General features: G+C 46.4%; 1 protein-coding gene across 7 annotated transcripts in view; it reads right to left on the reverse strand.

Moving 5' to 3' along the window:
- birc6 (baculoviral IAP repeat containing 6) overlaps window positions 1-22,388 on the reverse strand; it is a 102,341-nt gene that overhangs the window by 52,563 nt on the left and 27,390 nt on the right. For 3 of the 7 annotated variants that reach the window (XM_069141874.1, XM_069141873.1, XM_069141869.1), the window contains exons 17-45: window positions 18,272-18,405; window positions 17,991-18,152; window positions 17,755-17,886; window positions 16,998-17,095; window positions 16,388-16,535; window positions 16,128-16,261; window positions 14,899-15,045; window positions 14,640-14,827; window positions 13,358-13,666; window positions 12,966-13,065; window positions 12,641-12,855; window positions 12,328-12,536; window positions 10,647-10,999; window positions 10,336-10,555; window positions 9,498-9,634; window positions 9,228-9,365; window positions 7,663-7,790; window positions 7,388-7,519; window positions 6,518-6,733; window positions 6,257-6,440; window positions 5,196-5,399; window positions 4,385-4,518; window positions 3,037-3,190; window positions 2,831-2,947; window positions 2,531-2,691; window positions 2,255-2,381; window positions 1,892-2,002; window positions 916-1,174; window positions 249-820 (exon numbers count right to left, since the gene is read on the reverse strand). In XM_069141874.1, the coding sequence (XP_068997975.1) occupies window positions 249-820; window positions 916-1,174; window positions 1,892-2,002; window positions 2,255-2,381; window positions 2,531-2,691; window positions 2,831-2,947; window positions 3,037-3,190; window positions 4,385-4,518; window positions 5,196-5,399; window positions 6,257-6,440; window positions 6,518-6,733; window positions 7,388-7,519; window positions 7,663-7,790; window positions 9,228-9,365; window positions 9,498-9,634; window positions 10,336-10,555; window positions 10,647-10,999; window positions 12,328-12,536; window positions 12,641-12,855; window positions 12,966-13,065; window positions 13,358-13,666; window positions 14,640-14,827; window positions 14,899-15,045; window positions 16,128-16,261; window positions 16,388-16,535; window positions 16,998-17,095; window positions 17,755-17,886; window positions 17,991-18,152; window positions 18,272-18,405 (5,323 nt within the window). The remainder of the gene's footprint in view (window positions 1-248; window positions 821-915; window positions 1,175-1,891; window positions 2,003-2,254; window positions 2,382-2,530; window positions 2,692-2,830; window positions 2,948-3,036; window positions 3,191-4,384; window positions 4,519-5,195; window positions 5,400-6,256; window positions 6,441-6,517; window positions 6,734-7,387; window positions 7,520-7,662; window positions 7,791-9,227; window positions 9,366-9,497; window positions 9,635-10,335; window positions 10,556-10,646; window positions 11,000-12,327; window positions 12,537-12,640; window positions 12,856-12,965; window positions 13,066-13,357; window positions 13,667-14,639; window positions 14,828-14,898; window positions 15,046-16,127; window positions 16,262-16,387; window positions 16,536-16,997; window positions 17,096-17,754; window positions 17,887-17,990; window positions 18,153-18,271; window positions 18,406-22,388) is intronic. The other 4 variants (XM_069141875.1, XM_069141872.1, XM_069141871.1 and 1 more) reach the window with 3 other exon arrangements.

The raw sequence follows: 22,388 nt of genomic DNA on the forward strand, positions 1-22,388 counted from the left end.
CGGCTACATAAAATCACTGGGTTTAACTCAGCCACATCAAAAGAACAAATCAAAGCATTCATTTTAGCTCTCTCTGTTTCACCAGGTAGTGAGGTAAACATGTGGCATCCTAAAGCTCCACCAGCAGCTGGTAGTGTGTACGAGACGCTGCTGAGGGTGCCTGAGATCTGTGTCCTGAAACGTGTGAGTGAACCTGAACCAGAGCTACAGGTGATGATCTGAAATATGCTTCAGCTGATACTTCTTACCGATGATCATGGCCATGGCGCTGCTGTTGCACTGGCCCAGCGCTGACAGTATCTGGCTCATGATCTGCTGATTGGCCAACACCAGGTCGGCCACGCCTGCAGGAGGACCCTGGCTGGACACCGACCCGCCGGCCACGCTGTCTTTGCTGCCGCAGACCTTCTCCTCGTCGGACACGCTGCTGTCCGCTGCTCCGCTGGCAGCCGACAGCAGCCGCCCGCTGAACTCTCTGTCCCCCGACAGAGGCAGCTGCACCAGCACGTTGACCAGCTTCAGGAGGTCGAACATCAGCTGGTCGCGGGTGGTCTCTCCACACACGGCTTTGGCATCTCCCGGACGGATGATGTTGGCGAACAGACCGCCAAAACAAGCGCGGGCCCCCACCGAGCTGTCGGAGCCGCTGCGGGACACCACCTTGTCCGAGCAGGTGATGTAGTGGTGGACTAAAAAGGTGATGGACTCGATGACGGAGGAGATGGTGGACACCGACACCACCTCGAAGTTCTGCTCTAGAGTGAACTCCAGCAGCTTCACCTGGGCGTCCAGTGGACCCTGGCCCGCCTGGAACGGACCCCTGTGGCATCAAATCAACCGTTAGTTCCAGGACTCATGGTTTCATTAGTCCTGTAATACGCAAACAACGCGGACTGAAGATGAAGAAAGGCGTACCTCTCCGTAGACAGGATGTGCATGAGCTTGAGCAGGAACTCGCTGAACATCTGGGGACAGGTGGAGGACAGGTGGACCTGCAGGCGGCTCAGGAACTCATGCATGGCCTGGGTGGCGGTGGGTCCCACCTGAGAGCTGTGCTGGCTCGTCCCGTTGTTGCTGGTGCCCGACAGGAAGCGCACCAACACGTGCACCAGGGTGGGCTCAGACACCATCTGCTGAGCTGTGCTCTCCTGAGAGCTCAAACCGCTGCTGGAGGCTGCAGGTTCAAACACAGGGTTCATCTGAGTCACTCAGAGAGCAGAGCCACGACAGCTTCTCTCTGCTTCGTACTCACACACACTTTGGACCCTGAATTCTTTGGCCCTCAGTTATTTCAGCACACAATGAAGAGACTTAAATGTTCTCTGACAAGCTGATCCACCACAGTTTGTCCTCTTATTGTTGAAGGTAGTGTGGCTTATTGTCCGGGATCATGAAACTTTGAGCATCATCTAATCTCCACGTTACATTCAGGGATGCTCTGACACCCAAAGTTATCTACAAACATCAAATCTTTAAACAGCCAATAAACATATTTAGTAAAATAATATAAGAAAATGTAAATCTGGAACAGATTCGTGAGACATGAAGGTTGGTGGCTGTAACTAATATCTATTTGTATTACTCATTATTAGATTGTTTTCTTGATTGATCGTTTTCTGTGACTGAAAACGGTTTTAAATAATATTAATAATACACTGTTTGATTCATTGATGAAGCAACTAATTATTGTAGTTGTAAAAATGATGGACACATCAGCATGACATCAAAACTCAAAGTATATTAGAGGTGTTGTTGTGCTGATATTTGGTGAAGTTTCATAGTTTCAGTTGAACTAGACCTTCTGTCCATGTGACCTGCAGCCTACATGGAAACACGGTCACCATTCAAGTCTTCACACAGCAGACAGAAGGACAGAGAAGAGAGGACTGACCGCAGGCCGGCATGTTGGTCATCAGGGTGAGAGAATGCAGCACCAGACACCATGTCCTCAGGGAGGTGTTGGGATACCAGGCCAGCACGGTGAGGAAGCTGCTGATGGAGGCTGAGCAGACAGAAGGAACACTGAGTGAGGCTGAACACAGGGAGGCTCTCTAGGTTAGGTTAGGTAGTTACTTTATTAATCCCAGAGGGGAAATTTTTTCGCTACAGCAGCATACAGGAAGCAATAAGATAATAATAGAAATAATAGAAAAGTAATAAAATAGCAGTAAACTACATGGCAGGTGTGTGTGTGTGTGTGTGTGTGTGTGTGTGTGTGTGTGTGTGTGTGTGTGCGCGTGTGAGGAGTCCTGACCCTGGTTCAGCGGGATGGTCGGCACTCGGCTGGCGTTGAACAGAAAGATGTCCGACCCGCTCTCTTCACTGCCACTAGAACACGTGTTGAGACTGAGGGTCAACCACAGCTGCAGCAGGGACTCCAGCTGAGAGCACAGACAGCACGGTTCAGTGGTCACATCCAGATCACTCAGACATAATCCCTTACACAGGTGAACTGTTTAAGTCCTCTACAGATAATATGTTAACAGGTGAACTGTTTAAGTCCTGTCTCTGGACCTGTAGTGAAGCTCACCTGTACATGGTGGACCTGCAGCATGGAGAAGAGCTTGTTAAAGCAGGCACTGAGGATGGGGATGGATGAGGGCTGGACCATCAGGCTGCTGCCTGGAGGAGAGCCTCCACCATGCAGAGCTCTCAGCAGGGAGTCATCAGTCCCGTTGGAGGCCTGGCTCACTGGAAGGCACACAGAACACACATCTTACAGCCGTGACATTTACTGACACTGAAGACAGAACCGATGTGTGGGTTGCTGAGCACCGGTTGTGTTACGTTAAAGAAGAATTCCCTGCTGTAGTGGGTGCTGTGTGTTTACCTGTGGATGAGGTTGAAGTGAGGGCCTGTAGAATGGAGTCAGCCTGCAGTGTGGCCATCATTTTGAGCATCAGCTCGGCCTGCTGCTCCAGGCCCACTTCCAGCCGGGCGTCCAGTGCTGTGAAACATTGAGGCAGGAGGTCAGAGGTAAAGAAAAATCCCCGGTTGAAGTATTGGAGAGGAGAACATGTTTAGGCGTTTGCTTACCTTGTGACACGGAGACCGACAGACCCTGTGACCCCGGCTTTTCAGCAGCTACCGGAGGTTTGGACACTGGGATACCAACCCCTCCGATGTAGGGGTTGTACCCGTACGTGCCGTAGTCAGCGCCCCAGTAGTCATACCAGGTGCTGCTTATCGGCTGAGGGAAAGTTAGAAGAAGGCGTGACAGACATGAGAGGATTAGACGGTCCTTCATACATTCACTTTTAAATCCAACATTCACTTTTAAATCCAACACTTTTCCAACACTTTTCATTTAGTGGTTCACAGTAACTGCTGCTTCAACAGAGAGAACAAAGCAGACAAATTCACTTTACTTTAGTTCACTTAAACATTCAGCCTGAAGTTTCTACATCAGTACAAGTTGTTCTGTGTGACGCTAACAGTACTTTTACAGCAGTTTAAGTCCCCTTTAAACATGAATTAAACACTGATGGAGTCGTGATTTAAACCTAATTTGTAAGATCAGGTGACTGTAACAGTGAAAGTGAGGAAGTTTAAAGAATCTGTTCATTAAAAGCTTTATCAGGATCTAAGTTTGGACTTCAGCTGCATCCATAGCAGCAGTTATTATCACTGTCATTAATCTACTGTTTAAAATAATATAAAATGGAAAACCAAAACCTCGGTAGGGAGGTGACTTTAGCGAAGACATCAAATGGATTAAAAAAATAAAGCTAATTTTAGAATTTATGAAGCTGCTGTAGTCAAATATTTGACACCGAGTTATTCAGTTGTCAGAAAAGTTTTTATAAAAATGTGAACTGTTGTATAATTATGAGAAGCCGTCATATCATAAAATACGCTGCAATTTTTATTTCAAATATTTTAAGACTTATGTAATTCTGCACACACAAAAGATACATAATATACCTTTTTTTTTTTTGAACAATTACTGAAGTTTTTCTTTGTAAAATTTTAACTTATATGACTTTCTCATAAAAAAATAAATGAAAAAAAACCTCATCTTCAGCTATTGGAACCGCAAATTAAATTATGACTTTATTGTTAAAATCACTTTTTTCACTTTATTGTTAAAATATTGTCTTTTCTTCTAAAATCCCAGGTTTATCGCATATTACAGTTTTTTTTCATAATAAAAATTAGTGAAATGTTGTAATTAATTTCCTGTCGGAAAATAAACCTATTTTAGAGTATTTGTCTTGACTTGCTCCCTGTTAAAACATCATCTCTTTATTGTCCAGTCCTGTCTGACATGTTGAGCTGTCATAGTTGCTGTAGCTGCGTAACAGCGGAGTCCTCACATGAATAGACATCCCAGTCATCACAGAGAATTACAGAGAAAAGATGATGAAATACGAGGAAGACATACCTTAAACACTTTGGCAGCGAGTGGATCTTTTTCCAAATCAATATCTAAAGGATCAATATCAACATCCATCAGGTCTTGTAGCAAGTCAAAGTCTATGTCTTTATCTTTTTCCAAAGATGACAGAGGTGGAGCACCTTTGGACAATGAAAACAGCTTTAATATTGCCAAGCAAGCACACTAGAAAAACACACAGGCAAGAGACTCGTTCTTTAGCACGTTACTGGGCAATTTTAACGCCGATCCAGCCAACACTGTACTCCTATACTTCCTGTTGGAGGGAGAGTACAGACACTGACCGAGTGAGGGTCACTGGTCCAGTGGAACACCACCACAGACCCAGTGAGGGTCACTGGTCCAGTGGAACACCACCACAGACCCAGTGCGGGCCACTGGTCCAGTGGAACACCACCACAGACCCAGTGCGGGCCACTGGTCCAGTGGAACACCACCACAGACCCAGTGCGGGCCACTGGTCCAGTGGAACACCACCAGTGCAAGTCAAACAGCAAACAGGGTCCACATCCACGTGTCTGAACTCCCACTGCAAGAGGTACCGCTGACACGACAACCAGTCAGAATGAATAATAATAATCATCATCATCATCATCATAATAATGTGGAGAAAAATGTTAAACATGCAACTGTGAAGAAAAGGGAACATGTAGCCACACACATACTTTCTATTGTGGAGATATCAACTGTGTGTTGGTGTGTATGTTGTTGTTGTGGGAGGTGTGTGAGTTGGTGTCAATTGTGTGTATGTATGTGTGTGTGTGTGTGTGTAGGAGAGAGGACAGGGTAACCCACGCACTTTGGAACATTGAGGAGGTCCCGGTTGTACCTGCGATGATATCTGGCACCAGGGCCTCATCGATGCTCTCCACCAGGGGGACGGGTGCCGGCTGGGCCAGCGAGTCGTCCGAGTCCACCCCCGCTGAGGAGGACGACGCCCCGGCCTCCTCGCCCACCACCACTTCATCCATGATGTCCAGGGAGCCCGGAGACAGGAGCTCACCTGACGGGACCACAGGTGTACACTCAAACACAGCAAACAGGAACAACGTGGACCCGAGGGTAAAAACAACGAAACACAACATTACACAGCCCCTCCAGGATTCTTCTGACTTTTTTCGTGATTGTTACGATGAAAAATGTTTCATTGTGGCGGATTTTCTGAAAAATTGTGATAACATTTTTTAAATTTTAAATGAGGTTTTTTTTTTGCATAAAATTGCGGTAATTAGAAAAAAAGTGCAATTCGAGTAGGAAAAATTGTTTTAACACGAGACAGTTGTAAAATGTTAAAAACACGAGTCCACGGATATCTTTGTCCTTCAGATATCGTTGTCCTTCAGATATCGTTGTTCTTCAGATATCTTTGTTCGTCAGATATCTTTGTCCTTCAGATATCGTTGTCCTTCAGATATCGTTCATCAGATATCTTTGTTCATCAGATATCTTTGTTCCTCAGATATCTTTATTCACCAGATATCTTAGTTCATCAGATATCTTTGTTCATCAGATATCTTTGTTCCAACCAGACTGAGCTAGCTGATCAGTTTAGTGTTTCTATGTTCTGTATTTATTCAGTTGGAGACTAGAAATCATCCCTGTTGCTAGGTGGTTGCTAGGGGTCCGACTACTTCCTGGAGTAGTAAACATTACATACGTTACATAAGAGTCTACTGAGTGTTTTCCAGTTGATAGTCATACGCCATGTGTTGCCATGGAAATGGAGATCAATAACAAAAAGTTTTATATTTTGCGTGTGAATTGCTCCACAATATGAACACATTTAGGTGTCATGTTTTATTTAGATGGAACCTGGTTGTATGATCTCAGTATTACATGCTGCTAAACAGATGAACCCACCTGCCAGTATGTCCTGCAGCATGCAGGTGAGGGAGTACTGGGCCCAGGCGCCCCCCCAGGAGATGTCCCCCCGGTTGAAGTCGGTCCCCACCAGCAGCAGCAGCAGGCGCTCCAGCTGCTGCTCCGACACCACCTCACACAGGTGGATTGTGGGTCTGGTTGCGTTGGCTATCCGAGCGAGAACCTGGATTTCCGACAGAAGGATTTATGAACGGTTCCGTACAGAAATGAGGAAGTCCAGGTCCCCGGTGTGTTAAATACCTTGCACACGAAGAGCAGCAGGTCGGCGTGGCAGGTGAAGTCCATGGAGAGCAGGAAGAGCGCCAGCTTCTGCACCACCGAGATGCAGCGCTCGTGGGACAGCGTGAAGGGCAGCGGCTCCACCTCCGGGGCTTCTTTGGCTGTGGTGGACTCGGTGTCCAACGTGGAGCGGGGCCATTCGGCGGTCCGCCGCAGACGGATCAGGTCTTTAAAGTGCTGGAGGAGGAAGTCAAAAGAAGAGTATTACAGCAGGAACACACATCTGTGTTCGCAGCAGCCCACGAGTTCATTCATGTGACCCCCAGCAGAACATCTGGCCTCACTGTGAGGAGAGCACGGGTGGACTAATGAGGGCTCCGTCCCAGTGAGCCTGGACACAGCAGCAGGACGACCTCCGTCAGCCTCCATTCATGCACCTGTGCTCCCCCAACAGTGACCAGTCCAAACATCTCTATATCACACTGAGTGCATTATTCAACCATTTTAAATCAAGTAATAAGCGTACAAACAACTCTGAAAATCATTTTGAAAGGATGCAAACTTTTGTGTTGAGTCATCACTTCTATCAGCTCTACTAATCTTCTGTTTTATAAAACAAAAATTCTAAAGTGGCAGAAAATGAACAGAAAAGATCATTAAATCTTTAATCAGTTAATCAGTATGATAATTACTCTAACTAAAATTCCATGAGGGTGACAGAACTTGTGTGAAATGAGTATTTGAACACAACAGCTGAGTCTGAAATGATTAAAAGCCCTGAATACATCCTTCACAGCCTGAAGTAACTGACTGTCTCGGAGCTCCTGCAGAGTGTGTGTGTGTGTGTGTGTGTGTGTGTGTGTGTGTGTGTGTGTGTGTGTGTGTGTTCACCTTGGACGTGGCTTGTTTGAGCTTGGCCTGCTCCACCAGCAGCTTGTAGGAGGAGCCTTTGTTGCTCTGGATCTTCTCCTTCTCGATCTGCTCCACCAGAGCTTTCTGTTTGGCTTTCAATAGGTTTAACTGCTACAATGAAAAGGGCACGGTAGATATAAGCACTGCAAAAACCACCAGCTGCACACACATCCATCTCCATCTGCAGACACACTACTGGACTCCATCAAACCGAAGTGTAGAGCAGCACTGGTTCTGGAATGAGACACATTTACCTGCTTGTGGTGGACCAGCTGCTTGCGGATCTTGCGGGAGTAGAGGCGGTCCAGGCTGCTGCTGCCTTTAGCGGACCTGCTGGAGTTCTGAGACTGCAGACTGTTGTTGATGAAGCTCCACTGAATACCTGAAGGACAATAACATGCAGCAGTTCACTGAGACAGAGAAGGTGTGGAGTGGAGCAGGTGTTCCACAGGACTGCTCTCCACTCATAAAAACACTTTCTGATTTATTTAGGACTTCATCTGGTGCTGAAAGGTTAAAATATTCACGTTGAACTTGTGTCTACAATCAATACTTTTCAGAGGCCAATAAAGCTCAACCATCAACCATCAGTGATGTCATCATCCATCAGTGATGTCATCATTGGTTTGTGAACGTTATGAATCCTCCAGTTCAGATTCTGTCCGTCACCATCTTGTTAGTTCGGAGCGGTTTGGAGCAGGAAGTGACCATATTTGGACGAGCTGGGGGAGGAGCCAGCGGTGGATCTGACCGATCTGATCGGAAACCTGGCGATACTACGTCCCGCCCACCGATAGCTGTAACCTGACTGCACCACAGGCCTGTCAATCAAACAGACACGCCCCCAAAAACAGGTCTTCTTGAATCTTCTTTTCTAATGAATGAGGGATTATTTTCAGATGGACCTCCAGAAAACTAATAAGAAGGAGTGACTTTAGCTAACAACACCGAGATAACTGATGGACACATTTTATTCACTTTGGATTTGATGAGAGAAGTTGAATGGGAGTCTATGGAGCCGGAGGCTTTTTGGAGCCGACCTCTAGTGGCACTCGCTGGTATTGCAGCTGAAGATACTTCTGAATCAGAACCATTTTACAGACCTGAAGTTACGAACACTTTTATATCCAGTCTGTAGTTTCATATCCAGTCTGTGGTTTTATATCCAGTCTGTAGTTTTATATTATCCAGTCTGTAGTTTTATATTATCCAGTCTGTAGTTGTATGTCCAGTCTGTAGTTTTATATCCAGTCTGTAGTTGTATGTCCAATCTGTAGTTTTATATCCAGTCTGTAGTTTTATATCCAGTCTGTAGTTGTATGTCCAGTCTGTAGTTGTATGTCCAATCTGTAGTTTTATGTCCAGTCTGTAGTTTTATATCCAGTCTGTAGTTTTATATCCAGTCTGTGGTTTTATATCCAGTCTGTAGTTGTATGTCCAGTCTGTAGTTTTATATCCAGTCTGTAGTTGTATGTCCAATCTGTAGTTTTATATCCAGTCTGTAGTTTTATATCCAGTCTGTAGTTTTATATCCAGTCTGTGGTTTTATATCCAGTCTGTAGTTGTATGTCCAGTCTGTAGTTTTATATCCAGTCTGTAGTTTTATATCCAGTCTGTAGTTGTATGTCCAGTCTGTAGTTTTATATTATCCAGTCTGTAGTTTTATATTATCCAGTCTGTAGTTTTATATTATCCAGTTTGTAGTTTTATATCCAGTCTGTAGTTTTATATCCAGTCTGTAGTTTTATATCCAGTCTGTAGTTTTATATCCAGTCTGTGTCAAAGCTAAGGACCTAGCGGTTCTACCTCCTTTATTTACCTGTTAAAGGTCTGTCCCGCTCTTTTCCTCCGAGGTGCTTCTTCCCACCTGATGCCTCATCTTCTATACTGGCTACATAATCCAACAGTCTGGACACCAACATCACGACCCAGCTGATCATCGGAATATCCAAAACCCCTGGAAAACACACACACACACACACACACTTATACCTGTAAACACACACTATCGTGGTGTGACTTCAGACACACATTCACATTCGTCTCCGTCTGTACTCTGATGTCCTGCAGGTCATGTGACATGTATTACCGTCAGTCCGGCGCTGAGCGACAGCTTGTGGCTGCTGCAGCGGACACAGCAGGCTGTCCAGCAGGTTGAGGAGGCCCTCCAACACACCGCTGTTACTCAGGGATCTTTGGCCGATGCAGGACAGCAGCATGAACACCCTGAAGAGACAACACCGGAGTTACTGCCTGGCTGTGTGGAGAACAGGTCGGTAGAGCTGCTGTGGCTTCCCGTTTCCTCCCGGAGCAATGACCATCCTACAGGTACTATATTTACTGAATGATCAGGAGAGAACACCAAGTTGCTGACTAAACTAACAGCTGCCTGCCTGCCTGCCTGCCTGCCTGTCTGTCTGCCTGCCTGCCTGTCTGTCTGCCTGCCTGTCTGCCTGTCTGCCTGCCTGCCTGCCTGCCTGCCTGCCTGCCTGCCTGCCTGCCTGCCTGTCTGCCTGTCTGCCTGCCTGCCTGTCTGGTGGACCAGGAGCTGACAGTGTTGATATTTATTGCAGTAAAATCATCTGTTCACCCACGATGTCTAACTATCACCACAATGATGCACTGAAGGGTTTATTCGTATTATTAGCGAATAGTTTAAGACACCGACATATTTCTAAAATTACTTTGAAGAAGGTAATTCTATATTTTAATGTGTATTTATTAATAAATAATTAGTTGATCAGGCAACCCTAAATAAAACCCTCATATAAAAACTAGAAAGCTTTGAGTTGGTCACACTTGTGGTAATTACTGCCAACAGTGTTAATCTACAGAGCTCATGAATCACTGAGGTCAGTGAACACACCACAGAGACAGTGTTCACTTGGAGAGTCTCCATGCAGGGACACAGTGTTAACAGGGCCTACCTGTCCTGGGGGAAGATGAGCAGCTGCTCAGAGTTGTAGAGCTCCTGCAGGACGTTGGAGAGGAACTGGCCCCACCAGCGCTCTCCTCCACACAGCTGCACCAACAGCAGGCCGGCGTGAAGGCGGATCTTCGGCGTCCCACTGATACAAAGGTGTTTGAAGAGCTCCTCGCAGGCCTGGGCGTGGAAGGTGCTCTGGAGCACCGAGGGCACGGAGTGGCCTGACAATACCGACATATGAACAGCGTGAAGCACAAGAGATTCAAACATTTCTACCACGGCGGTGTCTTGTGTGTGCAGACGGCTGCTCACCGTTGTTGGAGTGCAGCAGGCTGAGCAGTGTGTCCAGAAGGTAGCGGATGATGGTCCTCAGCTGCTCCGTGGACGAGTTATGAACCAGCTCCTGGGCGTCCGGGCCGGCGGCGGTGGGGAGCGACGCGCGGCTGGCGCCCAACGACACCCGCAGCCGCTGCACGGCGTGGTGAGCCAGGTTGAGCTGCAGCTGCAGCTGGATGCAGTCCTGGTAGGCGGAGAACACGCGCTGGTCCTCCTCCACCACCTTGTCAGGTTTCCTTAAGAAGTACTGGGCGTTGTTGGCGCTGTTGAGAGGCGGCAGGTCGATGTTCTGCAGGAGGGTCTCCAATCGATGGCAGGCCAGATTGTACCTGTGGACGAGAACAGGAGGGGGCGTGGTCATTCCATGGAGAGAAGCTGGTGTCCAGTCTGAAGTCTTCTCCAGCAGCTGGGACACATCGAGAGCTTCTTCCAGCACACCATCATGCTGCAGTGCTTCCCTGTATGTCGTTCACCACAACGACAACCAGCAGCAGCGGGTAGACGTCTCTATAAAGCAGCCGTGACCACATTTCACCCAACAGTCCTGGAGCACGGCAAACACTCATCAGACTGGAGGAGGAGACACCACTCCGGTAAAGATGGAGAATATATCAGCAGCTTTGAACTTCCTGAATTAATAACTCGTAAATTAAACGTCGTTAAAACACAAACAAGGTCAGTGGTGGCTGAGAGTGTAGGGAGCGTCTACAGTGTGACACACCGAAGAAAATACATAGAGCATCCTACAAAAATAGTCAATAACTTCAGCCTCATACTGTTACCGAGATCACTTCACACACTGATGAACTGCTGTTGGTTATAATGCAAGACGTAGTTTAGAAAAATACAAGTTTTGCATAATCTTTAGGATATTCTTTTTTTTTTCAATATTAAATAACTTCCTGAAAGATCAAAGGTCAAATCATGTTTGAATTTTCTGACCTTACTGTATGTGGGAGCTGGTGGATGTATATTTTTTGTTCCATAAATGTCAATAGTTATGAGTGCAGTAAACCTGTTTTTCCAGTGCGTGTTAACTTTTTTCTCACGTGAACAATGGTTTTTTTTCCAGGTGCACCTCACCTGCGCTACAACAACTCCATCCTATTAATATTTGCACTTTTAAGTGACTGTGCTGCAGCAGCCTCTTTCTTCCTCTCAGGGTTATTATTATCTGTTCTTGCCAAATACACATTTTATTGTTTTATTCATTATTATTTGTTTTGAACGAGTGTATGTTTTCGTATAGCGGACTGTGGAACACAGTATTTTGCTCCCATGGATGCTGTGTGGTTACCATGGAAGTGACAATAAAGTTGATTGTGATTCTGATCCGGGAAACACTGTGTTCATAGTTAAAAGCAGCAGGAGCTGCACGGAGAAAACACGGAGGACCGTTAGTAGAGCTCCAGTCTGCACCTGAGAGAACAACCTACATGCTCCACCATGCTCACCTGCTGCTGGGGGACTCTGTGCAGGTGGTTGATCAGGTAAAGGTCTACAGATCAAAACAATGAAGTCCTTCAAGACAATCCAAAACTCCCACTAAGTAAAACCCGACCGAGAGATTCCTCACGATGACTTCTCTCTCACTAATGCTGGAGAGAACAGCTGGTCTCGCCGGAGTATGACAGAGTCGATGTAGTTCCTGCCTCACCTGCACTGGATGTCCTCCTGCAGCGCCACCATCATGGTCAGGTGCTGGTCCACGTCAGTCTGAGTGGCAGCCTCGCTCTCTCCCCGCAGGGGGTCGTGCATCAGCTTCAGCTCGCTCTCCCACGGCAGGATGTAGGTGTGGCCGTAGTAGAAGCCCAGCGGGATCTTCGCCCGGGCGTTGGTGCTGCCATATCGTCCAATCACAGTGATCTGAGAGGTTCAACGAGAGGGGGTGCCTCAGATATACATGCATCATTGTGGTCGACTGTAGAGAGCACAAAAAGTTCAAACAGACAAAACACAAAGAGACGGACCTTCATGAACCTGCAGACGGGGGGTGGCAGCAGGTCGTGCAGGATGAGGGAATGCGTGCTGATGTCGGTGGCCACCACCAGCCTGCGCCCGTCCACCTCCTCACCCAGAGTCCAGATGTCGATGGACAGGGAGGCCAGGTCGCCACAGGTCGGGATCAGAGCGTCCGTCAGCAGGACAGGACGGCCGAAGTCCAGCGTGACGAAGCGGCGAGCTCCTGGAGGGAAGCAGAGGATGCAGGAGCTTTAGTTGACCTCAAAATCAAATGACAGGACGCTCTCTTCACTTCCAGTCTAAACAAACAGCAGTTATGAATCGATGACCCACCAGAGTGCATCCGCTCGATGATGATGGACTGGTGAGGAGGAGGCTGCAGGAAGTGAGACGCCTGGGAGATGGCCAACGCCAGACCGCTGCCCATAGAGCTCTGTGTGGGGAAGAGATGGGAACAGGACTTTTACATTCTAGTACAGAGAACCAGCTTTAATGATTCAGACTGACTGACTCACGGCCATCACACCGCTCCTTTATTTTCTTAGAGGAACGTGTTCCAAGAAGAGAAAGTGTCCATAATGTTTGTACTAAGTATATTTTTTTATAGTCACTGGATTAAAAACTAAATTCATACCGAGCAGAACGAATCCATAGTGTTTGGTTACTACTGAGGTTGGATACCTGCTCCATGTCGGAGGAGAGCCGGCGACTAACACGCTACTCACCGACTTTGCTTTCTGCGTGTTCTTGTGTGCGGCCAGGTTGACGGGTCCGGGGTCCATCATGGAGCCCGGGAACAGGTGAGCCAGCTCAGCACTGAAGGCTGCGGACACCGCCTCGTTGGGTGGCGTGAGAGGAGGGGTCATGAAGAGGGGCGTGGTTTTGGGTGTTGGAGGGATGACGTCAGAGGGGTGGATGAAGAAGCCCGGGGCGGAGGAGGGGTTTGAAGGCACAGAGTTGTGGATGGGTCCCACTCCAGAGGAGGCGGCTGCTGCGGAGGTGGTCTGATGCAGCTTGGCCTCCAGCTTGGCCTTCTGTCCCCAGCACAGACAAACACGAGGTATTAACCACAAGATGAACACACGGAGTGGAAGATAATTAAAACACCTGCACACAGATTCATCTAGAGGTTTGGTGGTTGAGGAGGAAGACTCGCTACTTGAAGATGAGGCTTAAAACTCCTCTATTTTATAAAGCTTTTACTAAGAGCTGGTACAGCTGACCTTGAGGCAGATGTTCTCCACCTCTGGTTCTGTCGGAGGTTAGAAGCTTGTTAAACTGTTGGATTCCTCTGTATAATATTGCAAGAAATCATCATCCTGACATCAGGCCTGTCATTCAAACAGACACGCCCCCAAAAACAGGTCTTTTTGAATCTTGTTTTCTAATGAATGAGGGATTATTTTCAGATGGACCTCCAGAAAACTACGAACTATCTGAAGCTACAAACACTTTTATATCCAGTCTGTAGTTTTATATCCAGTCTGTGGTTTTAAGGTTCTGTTGGAGGTTTTTCTTTCTGTTAAAATGTAGTTTTTTCTTCCAGCTATCACTCTTGTTGAACTGTTGGGTTCCTCTCTAATGATGGAAGGACTTTACTGTGTTAAATGCCTTGAAATAACTTGTATTGTGATTTGGTGCTATATAAAGACAATTTAACATTATTTATCTGCATTCATATTTTGGGTAACTCAAAACAAACTATACAAATGACAACAGCAACAAATCAACATGAGTGTGTCCAGTCGGAAATGAAGTCAGCAGATTGTTCCACTAGAGGGAGCTGATGAGACACGAGAGAATCTGGGCTGTCTTACATCAACATGCAGTTACACTGTTATACTATTGGTCAACCTTTGTTACGTTGGAAATGTGCTCTACAAATACTTTTGACTTAACTCTGAAAATTCCCCCTTGTGGGATCAAAAAGGTATGTAGATCTCTCTCTATAACCTGTCCCTGGAGTGACACCTGAACAGAACCAGTAACAGTGAGCGTCTCCGTCACCTGCTGCTGCAGCTTCAGCAGCTGCTGCTGTTTCTCCTGCAGGACCTGCAGCTGCTGCTCCGCCGACACCATGGCATGAGAGAGAGACTGGAGCGCCACCTGGGCCGCCGAGCTCAGCGCCGTGGAAGCCTCGCCCACCGTTCCCGTGGACAGGCCGCCCACCGTCGGGGTGACGCCGAACGTACTCACTGAGAGGAGAGAGGACACGTCAGGAACCAGCTGCTCACGCGCCGCGGCGGCGAGAGGAACGACACCTTACCGGTGAACATGCTGGCGTCGTCGCGCTCCACCCGTGTGCCGTCACTGGTGGAGATACAAGTAAAGTGCAACGGCTCCACCTCCAGGAGCCCTGTTAGTGCTGTGAAGCTTCCCTCTGCTGCTGCACAGCTGCTCACTTTCCCATTCCCTGCAAGACACAGCACAAAGAGGGTGAGGGATGGGTATTGGTAGGACTTTATTCATACCGATACTTATCAATTCTCTTATCGATACTTCTTTCCATGATTTGGTAGCAAAAATAAAGACATAACAAATTTTTTTGAAAAGATCCAACGATTTTTTTTTTTATCATTAATTTGGCAAAAATTCCTGCTTGCAGGATTTTTTTTTTAAAGACCAATACCAGATGTACCGAATAAAATGAAAATGGTCAGTGTTACTACTGTGCAGTAGTTTACCTGCAGCCCCGTCAGCACTCAATGATTGATCCGCCCTGCTCTGACTAAGTGTGTTACAGGTTGGTTTTAACTGTTAACCTGTGTTCATATTCAGTTGAACACATGAACATCGAGCCTGTCGGAAACCTTTCATCTCTCTGCCTGTACGCAACGGATTTTCTGGAAGTCTCGACAAACTGCTGCCGTTTCATCGCCTGTAGTGAAGAGTAACGGCACTTTAGTACGTTCATTCTCTCCGCCGCTGTCAGTCAGAGCAGGCGGGACTCTGCCTGTCAGTCAGATGTCCACCGCCACGCACTCACAGGTTTACACAGATCTCACGTTGCAGTGAGAGAAACGTAAAGTCGAGGCGGAGAATCATGCAGGTGGCGGCTTAACTTGTAATCGATGTTGGTGATAGAGTACATCCCACATAGAATAAGCTGCGATACATGGAGTATATTGGATATCACGTCCACCCCTAATTTGAGGGTGTACGATCTCCATTCATCAGATTAACACTGTCCAAACTGCTGCTGTAAGACATGGTCCCTGATGTAGAGGACATTTAATAGCCAGTCAGGATGTCCTCCTGTCAGATTAGATATCTGCCAGAGAGCACTGTAACACCAGCCCAGTTAAACCTGACCTGCACCGAGTCCTTTTCTGAACGACCGTCGATGAGCGGTCTTGATGAAACCTGTTTGTCCTTTTCACCAGTGAAAGATGCTCAGCTCCGTCTGGGAAGCTGCCAGCTGAATATCCAGCACACTGATGAACGACAGCAGATCTGTTTCCTTTCCTTTACACAAGCAGAGCAGTGATCACGTACCTGAGAGGATGTCAGACAGGTCGATCTCATCCGACTGGACTCCGATGCTGCTGTTGAAGGCGTTCTTACAGGAGGAACCGCTGATCTCCAGGTCAAAGAGCACCGGGTCAAACGGAGAGCTGTACAGGCCGTACCTGCAGGGGGTGGACATGAGGGGGAGGGGCTTGTGTTGAGGAAACAACATCCAACGAAGGAAGACACTCCGCCAGCTACAGAGGCAACACAGCTGTCAGATATTGACTGAGCTGAAGAGGAAGTACCTGGTCTGCAGCAGCGCCTCCAGTGGAGTGAGACGGTCCTGCAGTTGTCGAGAGATGGCGGTGAGGAGGGCAGCGCAGGAGGTGCTGCAGCCCGCCAGGTCCTCCTCCTTCACGTAGTTCAGCAAGACAAAGTACCAGAACACAGAGCCTGGGAGCACAGAGGAGAGAGGACGGGATGAAGACTCTCTGAGCCGAGAGCTGCTCCATGTTCAGTCCCTCCAGGAGGCTTTTTGTGATTGTTGCGATCAAAAATGATTTTCACAAAAATTACAATGAAATTTGTGAAATGTTAAATTTTTTTGCCATAAAAATGTGGGAATTAAAAAAAATGCAAGTGTAGAAAGTAAAATGTGGTTATTTTAAAGCACTACCTGATAAAGGAATAAATATGTAATAATCCTGCTGCACATCACAGAAATATTTTACTTCTAATCTTTTTTATTTTATTTATCCAAATTGATTTATTGAAAAACCATGGGAACCCTGTATCCCAAGAATTGCAAGTTCCCACAAATATTGCGCAGTTTCCTTGAATTTGCGTTAATTATAGAGATCGTAAGATTTGCTGGAGCGACTGGATGTTGTTGTGTACTGTTGCTCAGAAACTCACCACCTGTTGCTGCTGCAGGTAAGTAAGGCATATTGTCCAGCAGAGCCTTCAGCAGGCTCACGCCGAAACCCTGTTGACTTTGGTCTCCCTTCCCATTGCTACACAGAGAAAGGAAACAGTGCTCAGCATCATCTCCATGGAAACACCAGACACAATGGGGGGCCTTTTCCACTGCACAAACTGCATCATGTGGAAGCTCAGGTTCTGCTTCTGTTCCCACTGAACTCCTCTCACCTGATTGTTACTGAAGCTAATAAAGTAACTACCTAACCTAACCTAAATGTCAGCGCTGCTTCACAGGTGATGCTAAACCCCCGTTCAGAAGGGTAAGAACAATCTTGTTGCTGGTTTGCACCCTGGCATTAATAAAATGGAGCATGTTTATGATACTGCAAACAGCACTGCACTGATACGCACCAAATATTCAGAGTCAGAGTGTCCAACAGGAGATTTGATGCCTTGTTGTGTATTTCTCTCAGTAAAATGTTGTGTGCAGAGCGGAGAGAGAGAACGTCACTTTTCTTTCAAAATAAGAGTGGGCTATTTTCCCCCCAAAGAAGTAGAAGTAGAGCAACCACTAAAATCCCCCCCATCTTATTCTGAATGATTGCAGAGCATCCTGCAACACATGAAGCCGTGAGATGGTTTCAGCACATGATGCAGAGTCAGCAATGGAGCACAGGGCAGAACCTGGACCGGACCGGTCCCACAGCGACCCACTACCATCATGTGTGCAGACGTCAGGCCGCGTCCTTACCTTATACAAAGGGCAAGAAAGCGAGCACATTTGTGAGCGATGCTCCGACCGGCCTCGAAGAAACACACTCGCACGATGTCTGTCAGCCGGGTCCGGGTCTTGGCCAGCAGACCCTCCTTCCCTTCTCTTAAGCTACAAACAGGGCATGATGTGGATCAGCCATCAGTGAGTGCAGGTCATGTGACACCTCCATGTGTTAGTGCTGTGTTTGCTGCGTGCTCAGCGTTCTGACCCACCTGCAGGGTCCGTTAGAGAAAACTCCAGCCAGCCAGCACAAGATGTCGAGGATGAGGCTCTGAGCGTGCTCAGTGGCGGGGCTGCCGTCTGACCGCCGACACAAAGCGTCCAACAGCTTCTCGTGGAAGTCTGGGAACTGCAGCATGGCGCAGCGCTGGAGCCTGAGAAGCACACAGACACAGGCTCAGAGGAGAGGTGATACGTAGACATCGTCATGTTGTTATCAACATGTGAGCACCCTGTTCACAGCTGTGACAGCTGACGGTCAAACTGAACACACCTTTCTTTGGGGACTGAAGTCTTCTTGAACCTTCGGATTGTAACTGAAACCTCCTGCAGCAGGTCGCAGCCACGCAGGTTCTCCACCTTCTTAGATGGTGCTGAGGTCTCTGTCTTCACTGCAGACACCTTGTCCTACACACACACACACACACACACACACACACACACACACACACACACACACATTAATATTTAGTAATGCATATTTAAATGCACACCATGGAAAATATGAAACACTTGAAAAAATGAAAAGGTTTTCTATTTTCACCCATAATAATTTTTGAGTCTTCATTTAAGAGTGCAGTATATCCACGGTGATATTATAAAGTTATTATAGTCTTAGTATTCCTGAGAGAAGAATGAGATACTACAGACAAAAACAAACATGTATATCATTAAAGATGCTGGAAAGCAAATTCCATGATTTGCTTCTCAGAACATTATATAGTGTGAAATGAGTCAATGGGAGTAGAGTGAGACCGTTAAACAGTTTCTCACACGTCTTCAGCTCAGGGGTTTTTTAGGCAGAGCTAAAACTTAACCTATCTACGTCACAACAACTTATCTACGTCACAACAACCCATCTACGTCACAACAACCCATCTACGTCACAACAACCCATCTACCTCACAACAACTTATCTACCTCACAACAACCCATCTACCTCACAACAACCTATCTACGTCACAACAACCTATCTACGTCACAACTACCTATCTACGTCACAACAGCCTATCTACGTCACAACAGCCTATCTACGTCACAACAACCTATCTACGTCACAACAACCTATCTACCTCACAACAACCTATCTACCTCACAACTACCTATCTACGTCACAACTACCTATCTACCTCACAACAACCTATCTACATCACAACAACCTATCTACCTCACAACAGCCTATCTACGTCACAACAACTTATCTACGTCACAACAACTTATCTACGTCACAACAACCTATCTACCTCACAACAACCTATTTACCTCACAACTACCTATCTACGTCACAACTACCTATCTACGTCACAACAACTTATCTACGTCACAACAACTTATCTACGTCACAACAACTTATCTACGTCACAACAACCTATCTACGTCACAACAACCTATCTACGTCACAACAACCTATCTACGTCACAACAACCCATCTACGTCACAACAACCTATCTACGTCACAACAACCCATCTACATCACAACAACCTATCTACCTCACAACAACCTATCTACGTCACAACAACCTATCTACGTCACAACAACCTATCTACGTCACAACAACCCATCTACGTCACAACAACCTATCTACGTCACAACAACCCATCTACATCACAACAACCTATCTACGTCACAACAACCCATCTACGTCACAACAACCTATCTACGTCACAACAACCTATCTACGTCACAACAACCTATCTACCTCACAACAACCTATCTACGTCACAACAACCCATCTACATCACAACAGCCTATCTACGTCACAACAACTTATCTACCTCACAACAACCTATCTACCTCACAACAACCCATCTACCTCACAACAACCTATCTACGTCACAACAGCCTATCTACGTCACAACTACCTATCTACATCACAACTACCTATCTACCTCACAACAACCTATCTACGTCACAACTACCTATCTACGTCACAACAACCTATCTACGTCACAACAACCTATCTACCTCACAACAACCTATCTACCTCACAACTACCTATCTACGTCACAACTACCTATCTACGTCACAACAACCTATCTACGTCACAACAACCTATCTACCTCACAACAACCTATCTACCTCACAACTACCTATCTACGTCACAACTACCTATCTACGTCACAACAACCTATCTACGTCACAACAGCCTATCTACGTCACAACTACCTATCTACCTCACAACAACCTATCTACCTCACAACTACCTATCTACGTCACAACTACCTATCTACGTCACAACTACCTATCTACCTCACAACAACCTATCTACGTCACAACTACCTATCTACGTCACAACAACCTATCTACGTCACAACTACCTATCTACCTCACAACAACCTATCTACGTCACAACTACCTATCTACGTCACAACAACCTATCTACGTCACAACTTCCTATCTATGTCACAACAACCTATCTACCTCACAACAACCTATCTACGTCACAACTACCTATCTACGTCACAACTACCTATCTACCTCACAACAACCGATCTACCTCACAACAACCTATCTACGTCACAACAACCTATCTACCTCACAACTACCTATCTACGTCACAACTACCTATCTACCTCACAACAACCTATCTACGTCACAACTACCTATCTACGTCACAACTACCTATCTACCTCACAACAACCTATCTACGTCACAACAACCTATCTACGTCACAACTTCCTATCTACGTCACAACAACCTATCTACCTCACAACAACCTATCTACGTCACAACAGCCTATCTACGTCACAACTACCTATCTACCTCACAACAACCTATCTACCTCACAACAACCTATCTACGTCACAACTACCTATCTACGTCACAACTACCTATCTACGTCACAACAACCCATCTACCTCACAACAACCTATCTACCTCACAACAACCTATCTACCTCACAACAACCTATCTACGTCACAACTACCTATCTACATCACAACAACCTATCTACCTCACAACAACCTATCTACCTCACAACAACCTATCTACCTCACAACAACCTATCTACGTCACAACTACCTATCTACGTCACAACTACCTATCTACGTCACAACAACCCATCTACCTCACAACAACCTATCTACGTCACAACTACCTATCTACGTCACAACTACCTATCTACGTCACAACAACCCATCTACCTCACAACAACCCATCTACCTCACAACAACCTATCTACCTCACAACAACCTATCTACCTCACAACTACCTATCTACGTCACAACTACCTATCTACGTCACAACAACCCATCTACCTCACAACAACCTATCTACCTCACAACAACCTATCTACCTCACAACAACCTATCTACGTCACAACTACCTATCTACGTCACAACTACCTATCTACGTCACAACAACCCATCTACCTCACAACAACCTATCTACGTCACAACTACCTATCTACGTCACAACTACCTATCTACGTCACAACAACCCATCTACCTCACAACAACCTATCTACCTCACAACAACCTATCTACCTCACAACAACCTATCTACGTCACAACTACCTATCTACCTCACAACAACCTATCTACGTCACAACTACCTATCTACCTCACAACAACCTATCTACGTCACAACTACCTATCTACGTCACAACAACCTATCTACGTCACAACTTCCTATCTACGTCACAACAACCTATCTACCTCACAACAACCTATCTACGTCACAACTACCTATCTACGTCACAACTACCTATCTACCTCACAACAACCGATCTACCTCACAACAACCTATCTACGTCACAACAACCTATCTACGTCACAACTACCTATCTACGTCACAACTACCTATCTACCTCACAACAACCTATCTACGTCACAACTACCTATCTACGTCACAACTACCTATCTACCTCACAACAACCTATCTACGTCACAACAACCTATCTACGTCACAACTTCCTATCTACCTCACAACAACCTATCTACGTCACAACAGCCTATCTACGTCACAACTACCTATCTACCTCACAACAACCTATCTACCTCACAACAACCTATCTACGTCACAACTACCTATCTACGTCACAACTACCTATCTACGTCACAACTACCTATCTACGTCACAACAACCCATCTACCTCACAACAACCTATCTACCTCACAACAACCTATCTACCTCACAACAACCTATCTACGTCACAACTACCTATCTACCTCACAACAACCTATCTACGTCACAACTACCTATCTACGTCACAACTACCCATCTACGTCACAACAACCCATCTACCTCACAACAACCTATCTACCTCACAACAACCTATCTACCTCACAACAACCCATCTACCTCACAACAACCCATCTACCTCACAACAACCTATCTACCTCACAACAACCTATCTACCTCACAACAACCTATCTACGTCACAACAACC

Source organism: Embiotoca jacksoni, unplaced genomic scaffold (genome assembly GCF_022577435.1).
Source record: "Embiotoca jacksoni isolate LCO1_2020_lvr unplaced genomic scaffold, fEmbJac1.0.p SCAF_92, whole genome shotgun sequence".
In the NCBI taxonomy this organism is placed as follows: Eukaryota; Metazoa; Chordata; class Actinopteri; family Embiotocidae; genus Embiotoca; species Embiotoca jacksoni.